The 20,710-nt window shown below is 43.5% G+C and overlaps 3 protein-coding genes across 6 annotated transcripts in view; 1 reads left to right on the forward strand and 2 right to left on the reverse strand.

Moving 5' to 3' along the window:
- Positions 1–1,889: 1,889 nt before the first annotated feature.
- Positions 1,890–2,663, reverse strand: LOC308313897 (proteasome subunit alpha type-1-like; the record flags this gene model as incomplete). The annotated part of the gene is made up of 1 exon (XM_080761224.1): positions 1,890–2,663. One exon carries the CDS (start codon positions 2,661–2,663, stop codon positions 1,890–1,892), a length of 774 nt encoding a protein of 257 aa, XP_080617350.1.
- Positions 2,664–4,857: 2,194 nt separating this feature from the next.
- LOC308314050 (proteasome activator complex subunit 3-like) lies at positions 4,858–5,646 on the forward strand (the record flags this gene model as incomplete). Its single annotated transcript, XM_080761434.1, has 1 exon — positions 4,858–5,646. The coding sequence occupies one exon, from the start codon at positions 4,858–4,860 to the stop codon at positions 5,644–5,646; it is 789 nt and encodes a 262-aa protein (XP_080617560.1).
- A 3,682-nt stretch (positions 5,647–9,328) lies between these two features.
- ano1b (anoctamin 1, calcium activated chloride channel b) overlaps positions 9,329–20,710 on the reverse strand; it is a 59,815-nt gene continuing 48,433 nt past the window's right edge. For 3 of the 4 annotated variants that reach the window (XM_080761954.1, XM_080761953.1, XM_080761951.1), the window contains 7 exons: positions 19,737–19,837; positions 18,706–18,848; positions 17,437–17,589; positions 16,980–17,032; positions 16,174–16,358; positions 15,828–15,933; positions 9,329–14,500 (listed from right to left, as the gene is read on the reverse strand). In XM_080761954.1, coding sequence (XP_080618080.1) covers positions 14,186–14,500; positions 15,828–15,933; positions 16,174–16,358; positions 16,980–17,032; positions 17,437–17,589; positions 18,706–18,848; positions 19,737–19,837 — 1,056 coding nt within the window. In that variant the 3' untranslated portion in view covers positions 9,329–14,185. The remainder of the gene's footprint in view (positions 14,501–15,827; positions 15,934–16,173; positions 16,359–16,979; positions 17,033–17,436; positions 17,590–18,705; positions 18,849–19,736; positions 19,838–20,710) is intronic. The other variant, XM_080761952.1, reaches the window with a different exon arrangement.

Genomic DNA, 20,710 nt, shown 5'->3' on the forward strand with positions numbered 1-20,710 from the left:
CACTATATAGGGCTACATCTTGCGCCACCCCTTAACCCTTATCCCTAAACTTATTTGCCATTTTTTACCATTTTAAAAAACCTTTTAAAATAGTTCAAATAGCTGATCTCCAAGCTCATGACGGTGTAGATCGGCTAGTTGAACAATATTTAAAAATGATTTTCAAAATAGTAAAAAAATGGCAAATAAGTTTAGGGATAAGGGAGGCGCAAGATGGAGGCCATATACTGTACGTTCAACAGTGGCCACAACAACACAACAGCCACTGTACGCTGTGACGGTCTAGTAATTCTACAGTACATAGGTGCAGGTCCCCCCCTATGGATGATGAATTTTCACATGAACTTTGAACTCTGTTCCATCTATTTCATCTGTGATTGTGTGATTCCCCCTTATTTTATCTATACTTTTTATTCAGCTCAGTCCGCCCTGAGATTGGGAGAGGTCGGGGGTTCGATCCCCGGCCGGGTCATATAGCAAAGACTGTAAAAATGGGACCCATGCAGTGCCTCCCCGCGTGACACTCGGCATCAAGGGTTAGATTAGGGGAAAATCCCTGCGACATACTAGGGGGTGTATACTTGTACATCAAGCTGCCTCACGCTGCAGAAACAGGAGACAGGCTCATGGCTCGGCAAGGCTACTTACTTACTCGACTATCATTATATTTTATCATTTATAGTGCTCTTATTAATGGATTGAGATGACTTGACTTGACTGGACTATGACAGGCTATTGGCTAACAGTTTTATGCCGTGAAGTTTTAGCCCCATCAGTGTTTCTTTCTTTTGTCCTTTAGCACCTAAACCTATAACAAGTCTCCATATCTCGGGTGAACATTTGTCACAAATACCTCACAACGCGTCGCAACATGACAAACATTTTCGACAAATTTACATGGTGTATAAGAAAACAATCACACTTGTGTGAAGTGAGGGGCACTCTTATCATCATACATCACATTCCGTGCTCAGCCAATCAAATAATTTCCGTGGAACATGCAGATCATTACATTTATGCGGAATGGTTATTAGTTATTGTATATACCACCGGTGAGCGATAAAAAAAGGTCAGCTCTGGTGGCATGCAGGGAGGTAAAAGTACTTGCCCCCACCACCATAGAGTTTACAGGGGTTTGCATCTTAGAGAATATATTAATACTAGAGGCTCACCCAGCACATGAGGCGTTCTTCTAGGATTGCTTATGGGCCAGACGTACATGAACACGCTGGGCCGTTGACTATATCATTGCGCGCGTTCACGTATGAAACATATAGCGTTCACGTGTCATTGGCCCATAACGTGAACATGCGCAATGCTGCATAATAGTGCTGGCTCGAGCTGCAATACCACTTTCGGCCGCTATATGTCCATTTCGCCTCATGCAGGGTTTCCTCTCGGTGACGTCTCTTATTATATTTCCAAGGTCTAAATCCACCACGCTGCATCCGGTTACGCCGAGTGTCTTTACCGAAACAACATGCCCGTGTTCATTGGCCTGTATATACCGGTACTCCTACAGGCTGGAGGGGCTGTAGCCTGTCAGCGAGGCGGTTGTTTGTTGAATGGTAGTATAGGACGGAGGCACTATGTCGGCACTATGTCCTCCCAGTTGGGGCTCCTCACTGGCGGGTGAGCCAGTGGCAACACATAGAAAGGTCTTAATTGGCACTAAATCATCGGGAGAAAAGCGGGTCAAATATTTGGCTATTATTCACTCCCGATTACATGAAGGGAAAAAAAATGTTTTTTGTGAAAATGTTACGTTGTATAAACCTTTGAGTGAAAGTTATTTCGACTGGTGATGATAGTGATGATGATGATGATCAGGGCTGTGACATTTCCAACCTCAGCCTTCCATTGGCTCTGCAGCGGGCTCCTCCTCTGCCTCAGCCTTCCATTGGCTCTGCAGCGGGCTCCTCCTCTGCAGCCTGCAGCCTCTGTGGCCTCTCCTCGAGTCCCTCGAGGAACGGGGCGACGTCGTCGTCGTCGTAGACGGTGAAGTCCATGTCTTTGCCGACGATCCCGATGGACACGTTCTTCGTGGTGAGGTCCAGCTGAGAGGGCAGGGTTTCCCTCAGGGCGCGGACGCCGTGTTGCACGAGCTTGTGCAGATCGCAGTCGAGGAAGGCGTCCATGTTTCTCTCCAGGTAGGTCCGTGCGGACTGGGAGCGCGCGCCTATGGACATGGCCTTGCAGTCGAAGAAGTTGGCGGAGGGGCAGGTTTGGAAAATGTGCGGGCCCATATCGTCATATCCGGCAATGAGCAGCCCCACGCCATACGGCCTTCGTCCGTATCTCTGCGTCGGTATCTGGGTCTTGCTTCCGATGGCCGAGACCAGGCGAGACACGTGGAGTGGCTGGTCGAACACGTACCTGGAGTCCAGGCACTCCTGACGCATGAAGTTGCAGAGGAGCCGGGCGTCGGCGTTGAGACCGGCGATGGAGATGCCCACGTGGTTGTCGACGTGCAGGATCTTCTTCTGGTGGGCGGCCAACTCCGACTGAGCTCTCTTCAGTGCCACGAGGACCGCGTGAGTGCGAGACTTGAGACCCACCGTCGCCGATCCCTGCTTCACGGCTTCCATTGCATATTCGATCTGGTGAATGCGCCCCTGGGGGCTCCAGACCGTAACGTCGTTGTCGTACCGGTTGTGGAACATTGTTCGCGATTTGTTAGAAACTATAGCTATATGTATTATTGTTGTGTGATGGAGGGTCAGCCGTGGTTGTGCTGTACTGTATCGCTCCACTAAAGACCAAAGACCGCAAATTACCTCGGCTGTGAGGCCTTTATACACACTCTTGCCATGATGTCGAGACGTCATCATGACATCATCATGTCATGATGACGTCCATCTTTGACGTCCAAACGGCTGCACTTAGAAGACATTCAGTCTTTAATAATGAAAATTCTGGTTGATCCTATCCGGGTGGTGTAGGGTTGAAGTAGGCCTATCTGCCAACCACCATGGAGACTGGTTTGAGTCCAAATAGGTGCCTCCATTGTCCTAGCATACAATGGCAAACATCAGGAAACACTTAAGGCTCAATCCCAATTCCCCCCTTCATCCTGGCCCTTAGCCCTTGCCCTTGCTTATGCGCGTTCACGTGAGGAGGAAGGGTTTTCTCAATTCTCTTTGGAGCGAGGGCTAGGGCTGAGGGCGAGGGGTAGAATCCCCTTCGTTTGAAGGGACATCGCGACCGGACTCAAAACGGAGCAACATCACTGAGGGCTGAAAGGCGGACGAGGTAAGAAGCCTTTTATGTCCTTTATTATGGAAAAATATTATAATAACCAATATTATTTGAATGTATTAACAATCTGCATCGCCAAAAATATCGCAATCTCTAGCAAAGGTTAACGTTACCTCACGTGAACTAACGATATGAATGATACGGTGTTGCATTCATACAACGTTACCCATTCATTTGGCACCGCATCGGCGCTTTATTCTTTTTTATTTAGCGCTGGTGCGCCGGTGATACAACTCGGATGCAAGCTAGCTTATTAGCAGGCATAAGTCCGACCCCCCAGACCACGATATGTCAACATTCTGCAGTTTTGGAGCTCTTAAAAGCCGTGAAATAGCCTACTGTACCTACATAACGCTGTCAGTGCATAACGTTGGCTACTCGCTGCAGTGATGGTTTTATCATGACCAATGTTAAGCTAATCCCCACAAGTTGCAAAACGTACATAACTAATTAGCAATGGTGTTGTGTTTTTCCCCAGGCAAACCATATGGAACAGATTGCAAGCTGCTGTGCAGACTGTACATTGGATGGAGATGAATCACGATGGCATTTTCATTGATAGAAAATTACTCTGTTCCTAATGATATTAAAAACAATGAACAGTGACCACAGCCCCTTCTTTCTATACTGTAAATTGTTTTTCCTTTTTCTAACCCTGTATATATATATATGTACCCATGCTATACAAACTGTTAAGACAATAATCAATGAATCAGGTACAACTTGTTGAGCAGGTGAATTACATTCTGCATACATGGTGGGCTACCAACATGAGACAAAATTACAATATATTTATTTTATCATAACCACAGCAATGTTATATTTACGTTCCATCTCTACAGCTTAAATCAAATGGAAAGTAGTTTCCAAAGTGGGTTATGGGCTAAATGATAGTTTGTACACTCTCAGAGTTAATTAACATTGATATTACAATATAAATTGGGGGTCCTAGAGACAGAAATGCCATCAAAGTTTGGGGAAGGGTTATCTCAATTGTACTGCCATAATGTACACTACAGTAGCCTACAGTACGGCGCGGAAAGAGGACAGTAGGTGACGGTATGCACTTTTATGTTGGTGCGATCCGCCATAAAACGCAGAGAAGAAGAAGAAACCGGTTGCTAAGTTACCCAATAAACACTGAAACGGGATGTTTACGTCCAAGGGTTTCCGTCGCACAATTGCGTCGCACAGCGATGACGTAGCAATCTATAAGGGACATTCCGATTCCTAGGGGGATGATTCATCTCCCTACCCCTTGACACTCATTATGTAGGAACAAGGGGAAGGGGCAAGGGCTGAGGGGTAGGGTTAAAAAACGAATTGGGAAAGGGCCTTAAACTGTGCCTGCACAAACTGCCGTTGTTAGGCGTGCAAGGCTACGGTGTGTGTGTGTGTTGTGTGTGACAACACACCGGAGCCCTAGGTCTGTCTGTATAAGGCGCGAAGGCACCCTCACTAGTAATCGTTCTCAGACAAACCGGCAATGCACATCAATGGTAATTCAATAACTCACACAATTCTTGATGTCATAATTTAGGAAAGGCACACACATGTCCGGTACTGTAAGGGCCATCTTCATATAATTCGATTCAAAAGATGTCTCCACTCAAACTCAAAGTGGACAGTGAAATAAAAACCAAGGTGGACGCCTTCAGGGAACGGATCACGAGAGAAGCGGAGCACCTCGTTGCCAATTTCTTCCCCAACAAGCTGCTGGAGCTGGACCACTTCCTCACCACCGACCCCCGCATCAACGTCTCCGAGCTGACGGAGATCCACTCGGAGATGAACCTGAGCGGGCCCGACCCCGCTCTGATGGCGAACCTCATGCGCAGGAGGAGGCTGGAACAAGCGCAGAGCGACGGCGGCGGCGGCGGGTGGGAGGACAAGGCGACGATGGGCGCCGCCGCGGTCTTCGTCGACGTGCCCGGCGGCGAGACGACGATGAAGAGCAACGCCAAGCTTGTCGACCTGATCGAAAAGGTCAAGCCGGAGATCAAGACGCTCATAGAGAAGTGCAACACGGTTCAGATGTGGGTCCAGCTGCTCGTCCCCAAGATCGAGGACGGCAACAACTTCGGCGTGTCGATCCAGGAGGAGACGATCGCCGAGCTCCGGGTGGTGGCGCTCGTGGCCTTCTCCTACCTGGACCACATATCGAGGTACTACATCACCCGGGCGCAGCAGATGTCCAAGATAGTGAGGCACCCGCAGGTGGAGGACTACTGGCGCACGATCGTCGAGATCGACGAGAACATATACGTCAGTCTGAAGATCATCGTCTCCGATCTCAGGAACTATTATGTGACGCTGCACGACACGATCATGAAGAACATCGAGAAGATCAGAATTCCCAGAAGCAGTAACACGGGTTCGCTCTACTGACTGTCCCATTCGGCTGAGAGAGAGAGAGAGACAGGCACGCGCACCAGTTGAAGCATAATCAGTATAGTATGACTACACGAATGATGACCGTCCATGTGGGTCGGATTGGCAATGCCTGCTGGGAGATGGATGAGATGAAAATGGGATGGATAATTCTGTCAACACTTTCTTCAGGGTATAACAGCCTGGATAACACGTGGCTATCACTCTTATCACTTCTGTAAACATTGTTAGACAGTAGACACTAATACCAATATAAGAAGTTTAACCAGTTAAGCTGTATATCTCATAATTTCACAAATGTTCGAAAGACAGTAAAAATAGGCCTAGCTGATCTTACAAGCTCGCTGTGATGACAGGTAACAGGAAATCACAGTTTGATCTGAGGCAGTGACGAGAACTGGCAACCCAGGACCCTTTGGAGTGCCAGTACTTGGAAAGAGGGGGCAGTTCCAAAGGCTGCAGTTCCGATGTGACCCTTTGTCAGCTTGTATGTAGGCCTACACAGTAGGTCTATTTTGACTATTGATATTAGATATTTTCAATCAATATTCAATCAACTACTTTATTAGTCAGAAATGTAAACAGCGTGAACTGTTCTGAGGTCTTATAATTGTTTCCATTGTGGAACTTTGATGGGTAACCAAATTGCCAAAATATTTCAAAATTACAAATGGGAACATTTTACATTTTTTTACATTTGCCTAAACAGTACAGTTCAACCACCTCTCCACAACACTATATGTATTTAGTATCTTAGAGGGCATAACCCAAGGTCATTTATATTGTATTAATATGATTTGTTTAATAAAAACATGAATCACCTTGAAGACAGATTTAGACTTAGTTGTGTGAAGTAGAAATGTAAATACTAAGTTACTTTCCACCACTGGGATTCAGTGACAGTACTTCAGTCAAAGTATAGATAGGCTATACTGTCAAATATAACTATATATAATCTACTAAACATTGCTTTAAAACATATTTCACCATTCAAAAGTAGCCTACATGATTTTAAAAACACTGTACCAGTAGCATTCAAAAGCACCACACAAAGCCCATAGAAACACTGTGTACAGTGTACTATAGTGTGTACTGCAATTGAACGAAAAGGATAGTCATTTATCTATTTATTTTTATTTAAACAGTAGCCTAATAATGTTAGCTATAGTGCTGAGCTAAATGAAATAATTTAGTTGTCATTAGCCTACATTTTTATTTTGGTCCAAAGCTTTTTTTCAAATGTATGTAGGCTGCAGGTCTTGGTTTAGTATGGAAATGCACTCAAATGGTTAACCATCACATTCAGAAGTGACTTAATTGTTACGTTGCAGTCTTCCTAGAAATCTAGTTTAGATATAGTTTCATAGAATGTTTTGACAGCACTATAGCATCGGTGTATAATTCATGTTTTTTTGTTTACACACTTTATCATTATATATATATATTATATTATATATTAGATTATTATTCATGTCAGAAATGTGGCCACTTAAACCTGTGCTTTGTAAACTTTACCTTTGGCTCTGTACTCTTTTTCCCTCCAAAGGCTCCATCTTGCGCCACCCTTATCCCTTATCCCTAAACTAATGTGCCATTTCTTACTATTTAAAAAAACCACATTTTAAAATAGTTCAACTAGCCGATCTCCATCGAGACATTGTGAGCTTCTAGATGGGCTATTTGAACTATTTTAAAAAGTTTTTTTAAACAGTAAAAAAAAAATGGCAAATTAGTTTAGGGATAAGATAGATACAGCCCTAAACCTAGTAACCTCTGTTCCGAAAATAGTCGATCTACAAGTTCACAACAAGTCACTGTGCGACGTGTTGTGAGCTTGTGGATCTGCTATTTTCTGCAACTGTTCCCCTCGGACTAAGAATGTTAGGGTTGAGGTAAGGATTAAAGGGACACTTCACCCTTTTTGCAAAAAAATATATGTTAATGACGTTTAGAAGCTTTAGAACACTTTCCTGGGGGTCTTTATGTGTGTAATATGTGGTTTTAGATATTTTAGATTGTAGCAGTGAGCCTGTTGTCTCTGATGTCATGGACACTGGGCTCACTTCCTTCCTGGACTACATGTTGTCTCAGTAAGACAGCTCTCCCCCCTATCCACAAGGAGGAGCAGCGCACCAAAGAATTATGGGAATTGTAGTCCAGGAAGGTAGTGAGACCAGTGTCCATGACATCAGAGACAACAGGCTCACTGCTACAATCTAAAATATCTAAAACCACATATTACACACATAAATACCCCCAGGAAAGTGATCTAAAGCTTCTAAACGTCATTAACATATATATTTTTGCAAACAGGGTGAAGTGTCCCTTTAAGTTGATCGTTTTTGTTAAGGGTCGGGGGTTAGGTTTTTTTTGGTTGGGGTTGGGTTTTGATTGGGGTTCAGCCCAAAATAGCAGACCTGTTGCTGAAGGAACAAACTGTAGAAGTAGATATACTCTCCCCTTGCATTTATCTGTTTTTGGAAATGCCAAATGATGTAGAGTAGATGTGACAGTGAGTTGGGCAAGTCATTTCATGAACGCCATGAGCCCTAAAGGTCTCCACACACACCCTTGGCGCAAATTCGGATTTTTAAACGGCGTTTCTTCATCGGTCGTCCGAAAAACACGGCCGGTGTGCAACCACCTTAATGGTTGGGTGCATCAATTTGCAGTGGTGGAAAGTAACTAAGTACTTTTACTTAAGTAGGCTACTGTACTTTTGGTAAAAAATTGAGGTATTTGACTTTGTACTTTACTCGAGTATTTCCAATTTCCAGTACTTTTACTTCACTACAATTATTTGAAATTTTTAGTTACTAGTTACTTCGGAGATTTTAATTTTGATTAGAAAACAAACATACATCAACCACTTCAACGCTATACATCTTGGCAATTCGAAAAATAGCCGATCTACAAGCCCACAACGTGTCGCATATTTGTGTAAAAACGAAATCTAGAATTTGTCACAGACAAGGACAAGTCTCGATGGACACACGTTCCTATTGATGACCCCCCGTGTGCTGAAGTGATCTCTGTGGGCTGAAGAGTCAGACCTGTTATTAATTTTGACAAAAAATGTCCACCACAAGCCAGCGTGGCAATGACCCCTGCAGTTATCAGATGAAGATCAGTTGGACCGAAACATTGTTCTGTATAAAGTGACGGGCAGGACCATTCCTTTTTGTCAAGATACTATATACAAAATGACAAGAATAAAGTTAAATGTATAAATCCTAAAAGATAATCGATAAGAAAATACAAAGATCACATTAAAATCTATAAAAGTGAGTTTTAAGAAGTGATTTAAAAGACGATACATAATGATACATGAAGTAAAATATATATTTTTAAAATACATCCACAAAAACAAATACCACTTCATTGCCCTCATTTTACAGACTAGTATTCCCATGCCTTTCCAAGAAATGTACTATCCCTGTCCAGGCAATAAGTTGTCACAATTAAACGACCACTTCACCACTTTTCAACCTATCTTCATATAGTAGGTTCTCACAAATAATCATGAAAAAATGGCGCAATCTTTTTCTACTCAGTCTCATAGGAGGGCTGTGGGCACTTCAGAAACCGTCTTCCAGTGACATCATCGATGGGGAATACAAGCTAATAGAAACTCCAGGCTTTGTTTTAAAAATAAATCTGCCTAATGATGATGTCACTGGAAGACGGTTTCTAAACTGCCCACAGCCCTCCTATGAGACACAGACAGAGTAGAAAAAGAACGTGCCATTTTATCATGATTATTAGTGAGGACCTATTGTATGAAGATAGGTTGAAAAGTGGTGAAGTGGTCCTTTAGGATAAATAAACTAGATCTCATGGCAAGAAGAAGGGACTCGTTCTACCGGACAAGACCAACATTTATGCCCATTACTCCAGGGTTCTGCATAAGTGCCAAGCTACCTGCGTTCCAAACATCAGTGGCATTGGACCATCTCAATGTTGAGAAAGAGACGAGTGATCTGAAGCCTGACCTGAGATCAGATTCTAAAGCATAACATAACCCTAACACCAAAAGGGGTTCCCACCCAAAATTGATTCTAATTCTGACACATGGAGAAGTTAGCCTGCACAGTATGACAGAGACCTAGCTGATTAACCTTTTATTTTCTCCACTGCCTGTGTGTGTATAACTTCATCATTCTTCACAGTCACAGTCAACTTAAACAAAAACATGAAAGTGTTATCTAACAACACTTTGTGCAATCTGTAATATAAGGAGGAATATAATGAATGCATCGACTGTGTTCACTATAACATACATACCAAATACAGTCACCTGTAGAATTATTGGCATTATTGGCAACCTTTATTGATAAAAGGCAATCAATGAATAGAAATAACAAGTATTAAAAACAACAAAAGATTCACAATTATGTCTTGCGTTATGCCTAAGAAGTAGTATACAAGTTATTTGACATTGTCCTGCAAAAGCGTATACAATGAAAAGCCCTTTACACATACAGTGAAATAGGATAGTGAGTCATGATGAATGTGAATAATGAATCTTCAATACAAAGGCGGTTTGTGTCATTAGAAAGCCTACTTTCCTTAGTGGACGCACTGTGAGAGCCCCCCCCACCACATAAAATGCACTTTTTGGCCAGAAAGGGATTGTTTTTCCACCGGAAAATAAATACTTTTAGTCACTACTCCACTGCGCCCAAGACAAGATTTTCCTTCCGGAGGTGGGAGGCTCAGAGTGCTAATTTCCACAAAGGAAAGTAGGCTTTCTAATTACACAAACCGCCTTTGTTTTGGTGAGTAGGTAAAACGTTTATTTTTATTTTTTTTAATATATTTACGCTACAGACGAGAGGCTGGTCTGATTTATGCGAGCGTATAGGAAGAGAAGAACAGTTCCATAGCTCTAATGAAGGCATTAGAGGCGAGCTATATGGACCAGAGCTATAGAGAAGACTGTGAGTATAGCAGCCCCTAAAGGCCGTGCTGCTCCTTTACAGGACCAAACGGGTTTGAAGCAACTCACATTGCCATCCTTAAAGAGCTCCACGTGCGCACTATAGTGGGGCTAAAACATGAAACAAGTTGGCGGTGCAACAGTGCAACAGTTAATGGGATTAAACTCAAATGGTTTAGGCTCCGTCCTCCGGGGTGGCATGAAGGTGCCCAGCAAATGACACGACAGTTCAGCAGCCAGTTGCTTGATTCGGATGAAAGTGCGTTGATGGGTTTATAAGACAAGTCTTTCCATCATCCCGTCCTCGTCATCAGTTTCTGCTTGTGGGGCAGCCTTTTCCGTACCATGTTTAATGCACGAAGGAATGCAGACCATGTGAAATGTAGACGCTGAAAACAAAGGTTGCACCAACAGAAAGCGGCCTTGAGGCCCTGTTGTGAGGCACACCAGAGGGTAGTGCTTTATGCCAAAGTGGTGCATATGGCACAGATACTGTCGACTCAGTTTGTGTCACAAGTTGCATATACCGACAGGGTGGGGAATTAGTTATATACAATTTTGAAATGACACGCGTGCTTAGTGTCCACAATGGAGTATACATCCTAATGCTGGGAGGTCGGGGGTTCAATCCCTGGTCCCGAGTCATACCAAAGACTATAACAATGGTATACCCAATGCATCCCTGCTTTGGCACTCACTCTGCACCTAAAGGTAGGACTGGGGGTACGGTAAGTCCCAGCGACATGCTAGCGTTATGCCCAGCAGGTATAGAGTAGTACAGTACATGGCTGGGGGATGTACTTGTACATAAAGCTGCCTCATGCAACAAAAACAAGAGAGACTTCTAAACCCATGGGCCTTATATGGCCCATAGGTTACCATTGGAACCAGCGGTTCTCAAGGCTACTGTATGTGATAAATGTGATAATACGTCATTCAACCAGCGCGCCAACAATTCTAGAGGTGACTGTATTTTCTAACAGGATAATTGTTTCAAGTCATTGGTAGTATTACTATAATGGTGCAGACTTTATCTTAATTCTCCCATTACATATTGCAAGCAATATCCTATCTTAATTTTCCCATTACATATTGCAAGCAATATCCTCTGTACAAAACATTTCGTGCTACTGTATAGCAATCTGACATTCACCAACCGGCAACTATACATCTGTGAACATTCTTGCTAAACTCACTGGGGTTGTGCCGGTCCGATCGTGTGGTCGGAAATCGGGGGCCGATCACATCATTTTCAAATGAATCGGATGGGGAGAAAAAAGAACTTGATCGGGACATCCCTAGTATTAATTTTATATCCATATCATGATATTAGACTGGATATCGTCTGTGATTTTGGATATTTGTACTATTATGATATGGCATAAGTGTTCTATAAAAGATAACGCAGGTTAACGGTCTTGTGAAACTGTGTTGCCATGTCTGTCTTCTTCCTGTTCCTGTCTGTCCCTCAAAGCTTGGCCAATGTGATTTTGGTATTCTGCATTGTTGCTGCCAGTCCGTCACATCTCTAGTCCGTTCCATGTTTTTGTGTGACCTTTCAGTTAAGCAAAGATCTATTAGCTAAGAACATAACACTTGCAGGGCTGTTTTGTTAAAGCATACCTCAAATGTTATTTGATCTTATTGTTATTGCACAGATCTTATTGCACATATTTTCAAAGACACACAGTAAAAAGAAAAAGAAAAAAACAACAACATTTTAGCCACCTAAGCTTGCCTCCCATCACCACCAATGTAATTCTGGTGCTATAAAATATATATTGCCATCGTCTTAGTTATTGAAAATACTGTTTTAAATACAGTAAATACAGATTACAAAAGGCAGTGATTTTGTTTTCTTCTTGTTTTAAAGACAGTAGGTTTGCATCAGTCTTATAACTGTTGGAAGACATAAACATATAGTTACAACTGAGAGCTCTAATCTCCAGATGAAGCTGTGGTTACAGGGGTCTTCAACGTTTTTAAGCCAAGGACCCCTTCGCCAAGGACCCTGGACTTTGCTGTGAAGAGATGAAGCAGGGACGCCCCATTGTTAAATGTGTGTTTTCAGACATCATGTTGAATGTGCGTTACTGATTTCAGACATTTAACCATTTAAACCCTCAAGACTTTGTGAATTTGACCTTTGGCATCGGTACATGGTCTGCTATTTTGTCCCTGTACACCAAGTCTCTGTCTTCGCAGTCTGCTCACAAACGCAGACACGTTGTGAGCTTGTAGATCTGTTTTTTTCTGCTAATGTCCCCCCCCGCCCCAGAATAGGGATGTGAGGGCTAATGTAAAAAAAAATAATAAAAAAAAGTTCCTATCACACAAAGAATATTTGGCTGGCAGTATCTCTCTCGAGGACCCCCTAGGCGGGGTCCCGGACCCCCTGTTGAAGACCCCTGGGTTAAGACATTACTTTGTGTTTCAGTGAAAGAAAAATGGCAGTGTGAACTCTCTCTGTTTCATAGCCTATATAGAACACTGTAGTCAGCCTACATGTTCTCATCAAGCTCCTATTCCATATAAGTCCATCCCTATAGTCAATCATCAGAGCGCTGCTCTCCCATTCGCTGGAATGTTCTGGACAAGAATAAGGGCACATACTTGGTTACACCTCAGCTGTCGAGTTATAGCTTCACCCCAGCTACAGTAGCAACCCTGATATTCTGATTTGGCTGGGAGTATACGTAGCTTATCAGTGGAGTAATTTACTTGTTAAAGAGTAATGAAACACTATAAGGCCAGTTTGAATGTAGAAAAATCATGGAGATTTGGATAGTGGCTGCGTCAAAGTGAAAGGACTTAATGTTTAGGTTTTTTTTTCTACACACCAGGGGCATATGGGCAAATTTACCGTACCTACGTACCATATGGCGTATAAATTATCCAACAAAAAATGTAACTGCAAATATATGGTTTCAAGCTATATTCATATAGTTTAAAACTCATAGAACGCCCAATGGCTTACTTATCGTGGTTTTCCATGAACTCCTGGAGCGCCAATGACTTCTTGTACGTGTTTTTATAGCTTCCTGTTAATTGATAACATTATATTAATGACTTACCGTGGATCGGGGCTCCCGTTCGATCGGTAGCTCTCGGCTATACCGATTGGCTTTGCCTGGAGCCTTATACAGGTCCGCACACAGTGGAGAGGCCTGGAGGCATTTCTAGGCCTTTTTTCTCGTATTTACGGGAAACATAGCGGCTATGGTTAGCGGCTCAAAACCAGGTCGCCACCTGGTTAAAACACGAATTCTTCATAAAGACTCTTAGATAGACGATGTTGAGCACTTGACTAGCTTGATTAGCTTTAGCCGCTAGCTGCTTTTGGGGAGAAGGGGGGTGCTCTATACTTCTACAAGCGAAATAGAACGGGAGCCTATTTACGTATAGTCGCTGAACAATCGCCACTGCCCCCCTACTGGCCGGTGGATGAGTTGCTCATCGGTCGCGCAGGTGGGATGCTTTTATTTGCGGGTGGAGAAGAAAAATCACCACGTAGATTTTTTTTTTGGGGTGAATTATAATCACACACGCGCACAAAAAAAAAAGGACCGTTGGTGTTTCATTACTCTGCTATAAGTACTAACCCACTACATTCAAGTTGTTGGCGTTGTTACTGTGGACTGTGGATCGCGGGCGGAGCTGCGGTGGGCTGCGGTGGTGGGCTTTGCTGCCGGGGGGCTGCTGTGGGCCCGACGACGTTTGGACTTTGCCGCCGGGGGGCTGCTGTGGCTGTGGCACCGGCATCATGCAGTCCAGGATGTGCATCTTGCCCTGCTCCTCTTTCATGAAGAGCTCCACCAGCAGGATCTTCTCCTCGTGGATCTGGAGACTGATGTCCTTGGGAATGTCGGGAATCAGCCAGTCCACCACGTCGCTCATCAGCAGCACCACGTTCTGTGAATGTGTGTGTGTGTGTGTGTGTGTGTTGTAGAGGGGAGAAATACAATAAAAACATATCATTATTGCACTATATACAACTGCTAGGGTAGAGTGGCCAGTTCGATCCCTGTGGGCTCCCCCAGAGTTAAGTGTCGAAGTGTCCTTGAGCAAGACTCTGAACCCCTAATTGCTGCCGATGTGCAGGTTGGTGCCTTGCATGGTTTCCTCCATCATCGGTGTATGACTGTGTGTGTGTGAATGGGCGAAAGTAATGCACAATCTATGTAATGTGCTTAAAGCGCTATATAAACGGCACCATTTACAAAACATTATGAATTTTCTTTAAATTTACTTTATCAGTGAAATTGCACACTCGCTTACCAACATTAATACATTCTATCTATACCCTAAAATAAATACATATTTGGACCAGTTTCAAACCTGGCAGCCCTATTTTGACCCGTTATTTTTGAGGTGCAACACATTAACCACCAGTAAGACGCCCTAAAGGGCGAGGTCGCGTGCACGCATACACCTGGGTGACGGCAGACTGCTGGGCGAGCGCTGGCGCTTTGGCATGGGGGGTTCAGATTAACATTATGGAATGAATTCTGTACTGGCCATATATGGAGCGTGTCTTGAGTGTACAGAGTTTGATGAGGTCAGATCAACATATGGAATGTCAGAACAGGTCAGCTCCATATATGGAGATGTAAGGGTCACAGCGGGGGCAGTGTCTTGAGTGTACAGGGTTTGATGAGGGCCCGGGTAGGGCCGGTCCATAATTGTCGGGCCTGTTGAGAACCAGGCCCAGGTGCCTGGCACGGCTGCACTAATCACTTTGGGGCGTCTAGAGATTAAATGGACAGGTATCAGTCAAAAGGGAGACATCGAAGAGGAAGGACGGATGGGGAAGGATCAACATATGGAATGTCAGAACATGTCAGCTCCATATATGGAGATCTAAGGGTTTGAGGTCTGATGTAGAGTTCCTGGCCCTCCGTCCCTGATGATGTCTCGTGATGTCACGTTATAATGTCACCATATATGGTCATGCCTGGGGTGACGGACTAACAAACACACTGAGGGTAAATGCACGTTTTCATAGTAAATGCCACGGATGCGTATATATAATATATAATATATAATAATATTAGTCTTGATTTTGTTAAATAAAATTAATTCGAGAAATTACTTCAGCACACCCGGTTTAATTTTTTACAGCAGGTGCGCATATAGGTCCTGGCAGTGTGTATATAGGTCCTGGCAGTTAAATAAAAAAATAGAAATAGAACGGTATCATAAATCAAATCAAACTGCGAGTTGAGGGGAACGGCGTTACCTGAAAGAGTATGACGAAGGCCAAGCGCACGGCGAGGATGGCGTAGAACTCCTTGGAGATCTCGTAGGGAGTGGCCGACCACGGCGGTTCCCTGTAGTCTTTATACCTGCAGACGGAATGAGGAACGTTCCATCTCTGATTTATAGATGGGTCTATTCACTCAATTAGGAATTAAGGACTGAGGCTGATTCTAAAAAAACACTTTCTAAATCCTGACCTGCGTTTTCTGAAAACACCAATTCCATCTATTCAACAATTACAAAACACACACCGACAGACGGAGTAGGAGAAGAACTTTACTGGCCTCCCTTTACTGGTTCTTTACTGGCCTCTCCAGGCCTCTCACCTGCACATCTCCACGGGGTAGCCCAGGTGCATGGCGTCCATGGGCGCCGTGCCGTTCTGGAAGTGGCTGACATTGAAATAAGACAGGGTGTGGTTGACGAAGCCGTGCATGGACCCGTCGGGACTGTACATGTACTGATACACCAGCCGAGGGATGAAGTCCGATGTGAAGGATATGACAAACGCCTGGAGAGAGTTGGGAGGGTTGAAACAGAACGCGTATAGTGAGGAAATGGGAAAACGGGGAGAGAGAGAGAGAGAGAGAGAGAGAGAGAGAGAGAGAGAGAGAGAGAGAGAGAGAGAGAGAGAGAGAGAGAGAGAGAGAGAGACATAGAAGGAAGGAGGGAGTCAGAGGGAGAGCAAGGTGAACAAAAACAGTATGAAGACAGGGAGAGTAAGAGCAAGAGGGGAGAGAGACAGAAATGTTAATGGAGATTGCAAAAGTGAGCATGCTCTCAATGTTCTTCCCTCAATACAAATAAAAAAATTAAAACTGCGTCTAGTGTGTTTCGCCTCCAATTTTGTTATAGTTAGACGGCTGCTAAATCTAAGTGCAAAGTGTGCGTAAGATAGCAGTGATTGTGCCAGACCACACCTAATTTCAAAGCCAACATAATATGCTCATGTAAATGGTCTCTAAATAGGCCGCAAGATCATTTTGTTATTCTAAACAACGTGTGGGCCGGGTTTATACATGTGAATTGGTTGGAAAATATCCAGTTAGAGAAGTCTTGCACCAGGTTAGTGATCAATACAGATTGATTGCAGCAGGGAGCTGATAGATGTGTAAGATGAAGCTCTACTTACATTAATTATAACAGCCACTTTCGCCACTGCTCGGAGTAAGTTGTACCATATACCTGAAAACACATGCAAGGAGAAGGTGATTTTCTAAGGCTTTATTTTTGTTGTTTTTTACAGAAAGAAATATATTTAAAAGGAGCATTCAGTGATTTGGGTGATTTTGAAAAGCCCACGGTCCGCCCCGGTAACAAGTAGATCGGCTATTTTCAGCAAGTGTAAAAACACTCATTACGACGGCATCAAGACCCGCCAAAATACATTTTAGTCGACTAAATCAGCTGTAGATTTAGTCGACTAAAATCTTATGACATTTAGTCGACTAAAACTAGACTAACCCTAAGACATTCCAGGTGACTAAAATAAAATGTGACTAAAACCAAATGAAGTTTCAGTCCAAAGACTATGAATAAACTAAAATAGAAATGTGCTGCCAAAAACAACACTGCCGGGTCAAACCTACCGATATCTTTAGCTCTGGCTGCCACGGGCCTTCGGAGCTCAGCAACGAACTTCTTGGCATCGAGTCGGATCTCGATGATGTTGTTCAGCAGAGCAAAGAGAGGCGCCAGGGGGAAAGACGCCACAAACAGCGTCACGAAACCAAACTGAATGACTAGAGAGAGAGATGACAGAGTGATAGAAGAAATGGAGAGTTTGACCTTTTATAATGGATTGAATCGAATTGCATTTCATAGGAATTTCACATAAATGTTATAGAATCACAGCTGTATTGCGTTGTACACATAACTCCACTATACACAGTCTCTTGGCTGCTAGTTTCTATTATGTATTATAAGGCTTATTGGGTTAGGTATCATTTATAGAAGCCTTCCCTGCGGTGTCAGTACTCACAATGCCAAAGCATCTTTTATTAATGAATGTATTGTTTTTCAGGAGTGAATCCCGAACAACAAAAACACTAGACAATTCAGAATCAGAATGAACTACTAACCTACTAGTCAAAACAATGTAGCGATCGCGTAAAACAGGCTGCAGTTGCGCCTTGACTCTCGTATGAATACGAGTCATGAGCCATGGCTAGGCAACAAGGGCGTTCCTCTAACACTTAGGCCACCGCTGCCCATTATGCACTGTGTAAAATAGTTTATGTAAATGTCAACAGTTTTCTTTCTGTTTGGTTAGGGAATTGAAAATAGCAGGGTTCCCCCCCACACATTCCATTCATAGTCTTCAATAAAGGCATTAGTTTAAAGATACCCCTACCAGAGTTTAGTCAGGTGGCTTAGTGAAAATTCCATTACATTAATATTTTTTTTCCTGATGTTTACTTAGGGTCTATTGTTTAATTGTAGTCTATGAGCCCCTAGAAAATGTCTGTGCGAAACATTAAATTGCAGGACTATCACCATCAATACAATTATGTGGAAACAAAGCCTGCTATTTTCAAGTCCCTCAGTATCACAAGATGACCAGATCACTTCCAAAATTGGGAATTGTATGACTCTGTATGGAGAGTTTAAACATTTCTGGTGGCCTCCTAGAATAAAAATCCATCCGCCAGACGAATAGGAATAATAAACAGGCCACAACAAAGCAGTGTTTATAGAAACCTAGCATCACAGTTACAGTACTAGAGAAGGGTGCTTATCTTTTTTTACCTTAGTCATTATGCCAATTCATTCGTCTCTACACACATTTCTGCGTGTTAGAAGCACCTAGGAGTGTGTGTGTGTGTGTGTGTGTGCGAGTGTGTGTGTGTGGCACTGACTCATTTCCATGTACTCTGGTGTTAGGCCAGCGAACGGCTCCAAGAAGTGGTCTATCTCATATCTCTGCAGTTTCTTCTCTCGCTCCTCCTCCTGGAACGGCATGCGCTTTGACTTGATGTAGCGGATCAACTTCTTTAGCTTTCTGAGGAACATATACGCACCGGCACGCACGCACACGCACACGCACACACACACACACACACACACACACACACACACACACACACACACACACACACACACACACACACACACACACACACACACACACACACACACACACACACACAATCAATCAATCAAAAGAATGTCTGCACAACAAAAGGAACAAGTGTGTTTGTTTTTTGGGTGCATATACTGATAACACAGAGAAATAACTTGTTAGTAAAAGTTCAATATTATTTGCGCCCTTCAAACTAAGCTCACACATTGTACTGCGACTATAGGTAAGAGGATCAGTAAAAAAAGTGCTGAGAAAGGAGTTTGCATGCTCTCCCCGTGTCATTAGTCAGAAGGTTCATTGTTCCGAAATTACTATCCCTACTATCTCTAACCCTAACCTAAACCTATCCGCAAGCACGGGAGCAAACCTAAACCTAAACCGCAAGCACGGGAGCAGTGCATGTTCGGACTAACGGGACTTCGGATCTATGGGCAGTTCCCGTGTCCCCTAGGGTAGGTACCCTCACAAAAACATGCAGTAATCCTGGTCTCTAAACTGCCTCTCCCTGGCCAGCCGGGACGCCTGATGGAGGGGAAAGGAACTGGTTGGAATAACGTGTTCCTTCCACGTGCTATACGTCCAACCAGGGAAACTCCCCCCCCCCCTGTCAGGTGTAAAGGAGCAACTTGGACACTCATGCATGAAGGAAGCATGAGTTCAAGTCTGTTGCTCTCCCCAGGTCGTCAGAGGGGTGTGTATAGAGCCCAGGATCACATTAGATAATTGACACAGGGGTGAAAAATGGGTTTCAAAATCGTGGGATACTAATTATTATTAAAAAATGCTGAGAAACACATATTTATTTACGGTATTCCGATCTCAAACAGGTTGTTCTGGATGAGCTGTTTGCCCAGCATGGTGATGCTCAGCTGGATGCACAGCTCCATCAGGCAGCCCCCGTGAGCACACTGGGAAGGAACACACAGTGACACTGTTGAAAAGGCCCTCCAGGTGGGGCCAATTAGCATTAGAGGACAGAACTCACTGATTGTTATGTGTAAGGCAGATGGACCATAAGGGCTGTATTTTGCGTGTCTTAAGTACCAGGTCTTATTCCCTAACTTGAGTAAACTAAAGACCTGGAGGCTTGGTCAATGCTCTTTGGCCACTCAGAATAGCCAAATGGCATTGGCCACGCCTCCAGGTCTTTAGTTTACTCAAGTTAGGGAATAAGACCTGGTACTTAAGACACGCAAAATACAGCCCTTTAAAGCTCTAGAAGAGAAAAGTTTGGTGTGCAGTGTTGAGCCTTTTCTGTTCATGTGTGCGTGCGTCCATGGAAAAGCCAAGTGAGTCATGTTTATGTTAGTTTCATGTTAAGTCCTATGTTTTTGCATAAGTTAAATTGATATATTATGCATATTTGATTTGTGTATTTGTTTCAGAACCACACCTGTAACATTAAGGGAATAAAACAACTCATGTGAAACACCAGCCTCATCTTTGAACCACAGAGCTCTGATCGGCTCTCCACAGTAGTTTGATGAATCATAATCAGCTTCAGTCTACAGTTACACTGGGACAGATCTCTATTAGTCCATCCGTTTTTTTAACCCATTTAGACCTGAGGACGATTCTACAAAATGTCTTCTAAATCCTAAAAGTCTTCTGAAATGTTGCTATGTCAGTGGTTCAGGTCAAGAACCCCCAGCTTTATCTGTATTTGGCAGCAGACCCTCATCTGAAAATATGTTGATCCAGGGACCTCCCAGAAGCAAATATTTCAGTTAAAAACGTTCGCTCTGAAAGAATATATATATATTCAAAGATTTGGGCCACAT

This window comes from Protomyctophum bolini (assembly GCF_963924005.1).
Source record: "Protomyctophum bolini genome assembly, chromosome: 4".
NCBI lineage: Eukaryota > Metazoa > Chordata > Actinopteri > Myctophiformes > Myctophidae > Protomyctophum > Protomyctophum bolini.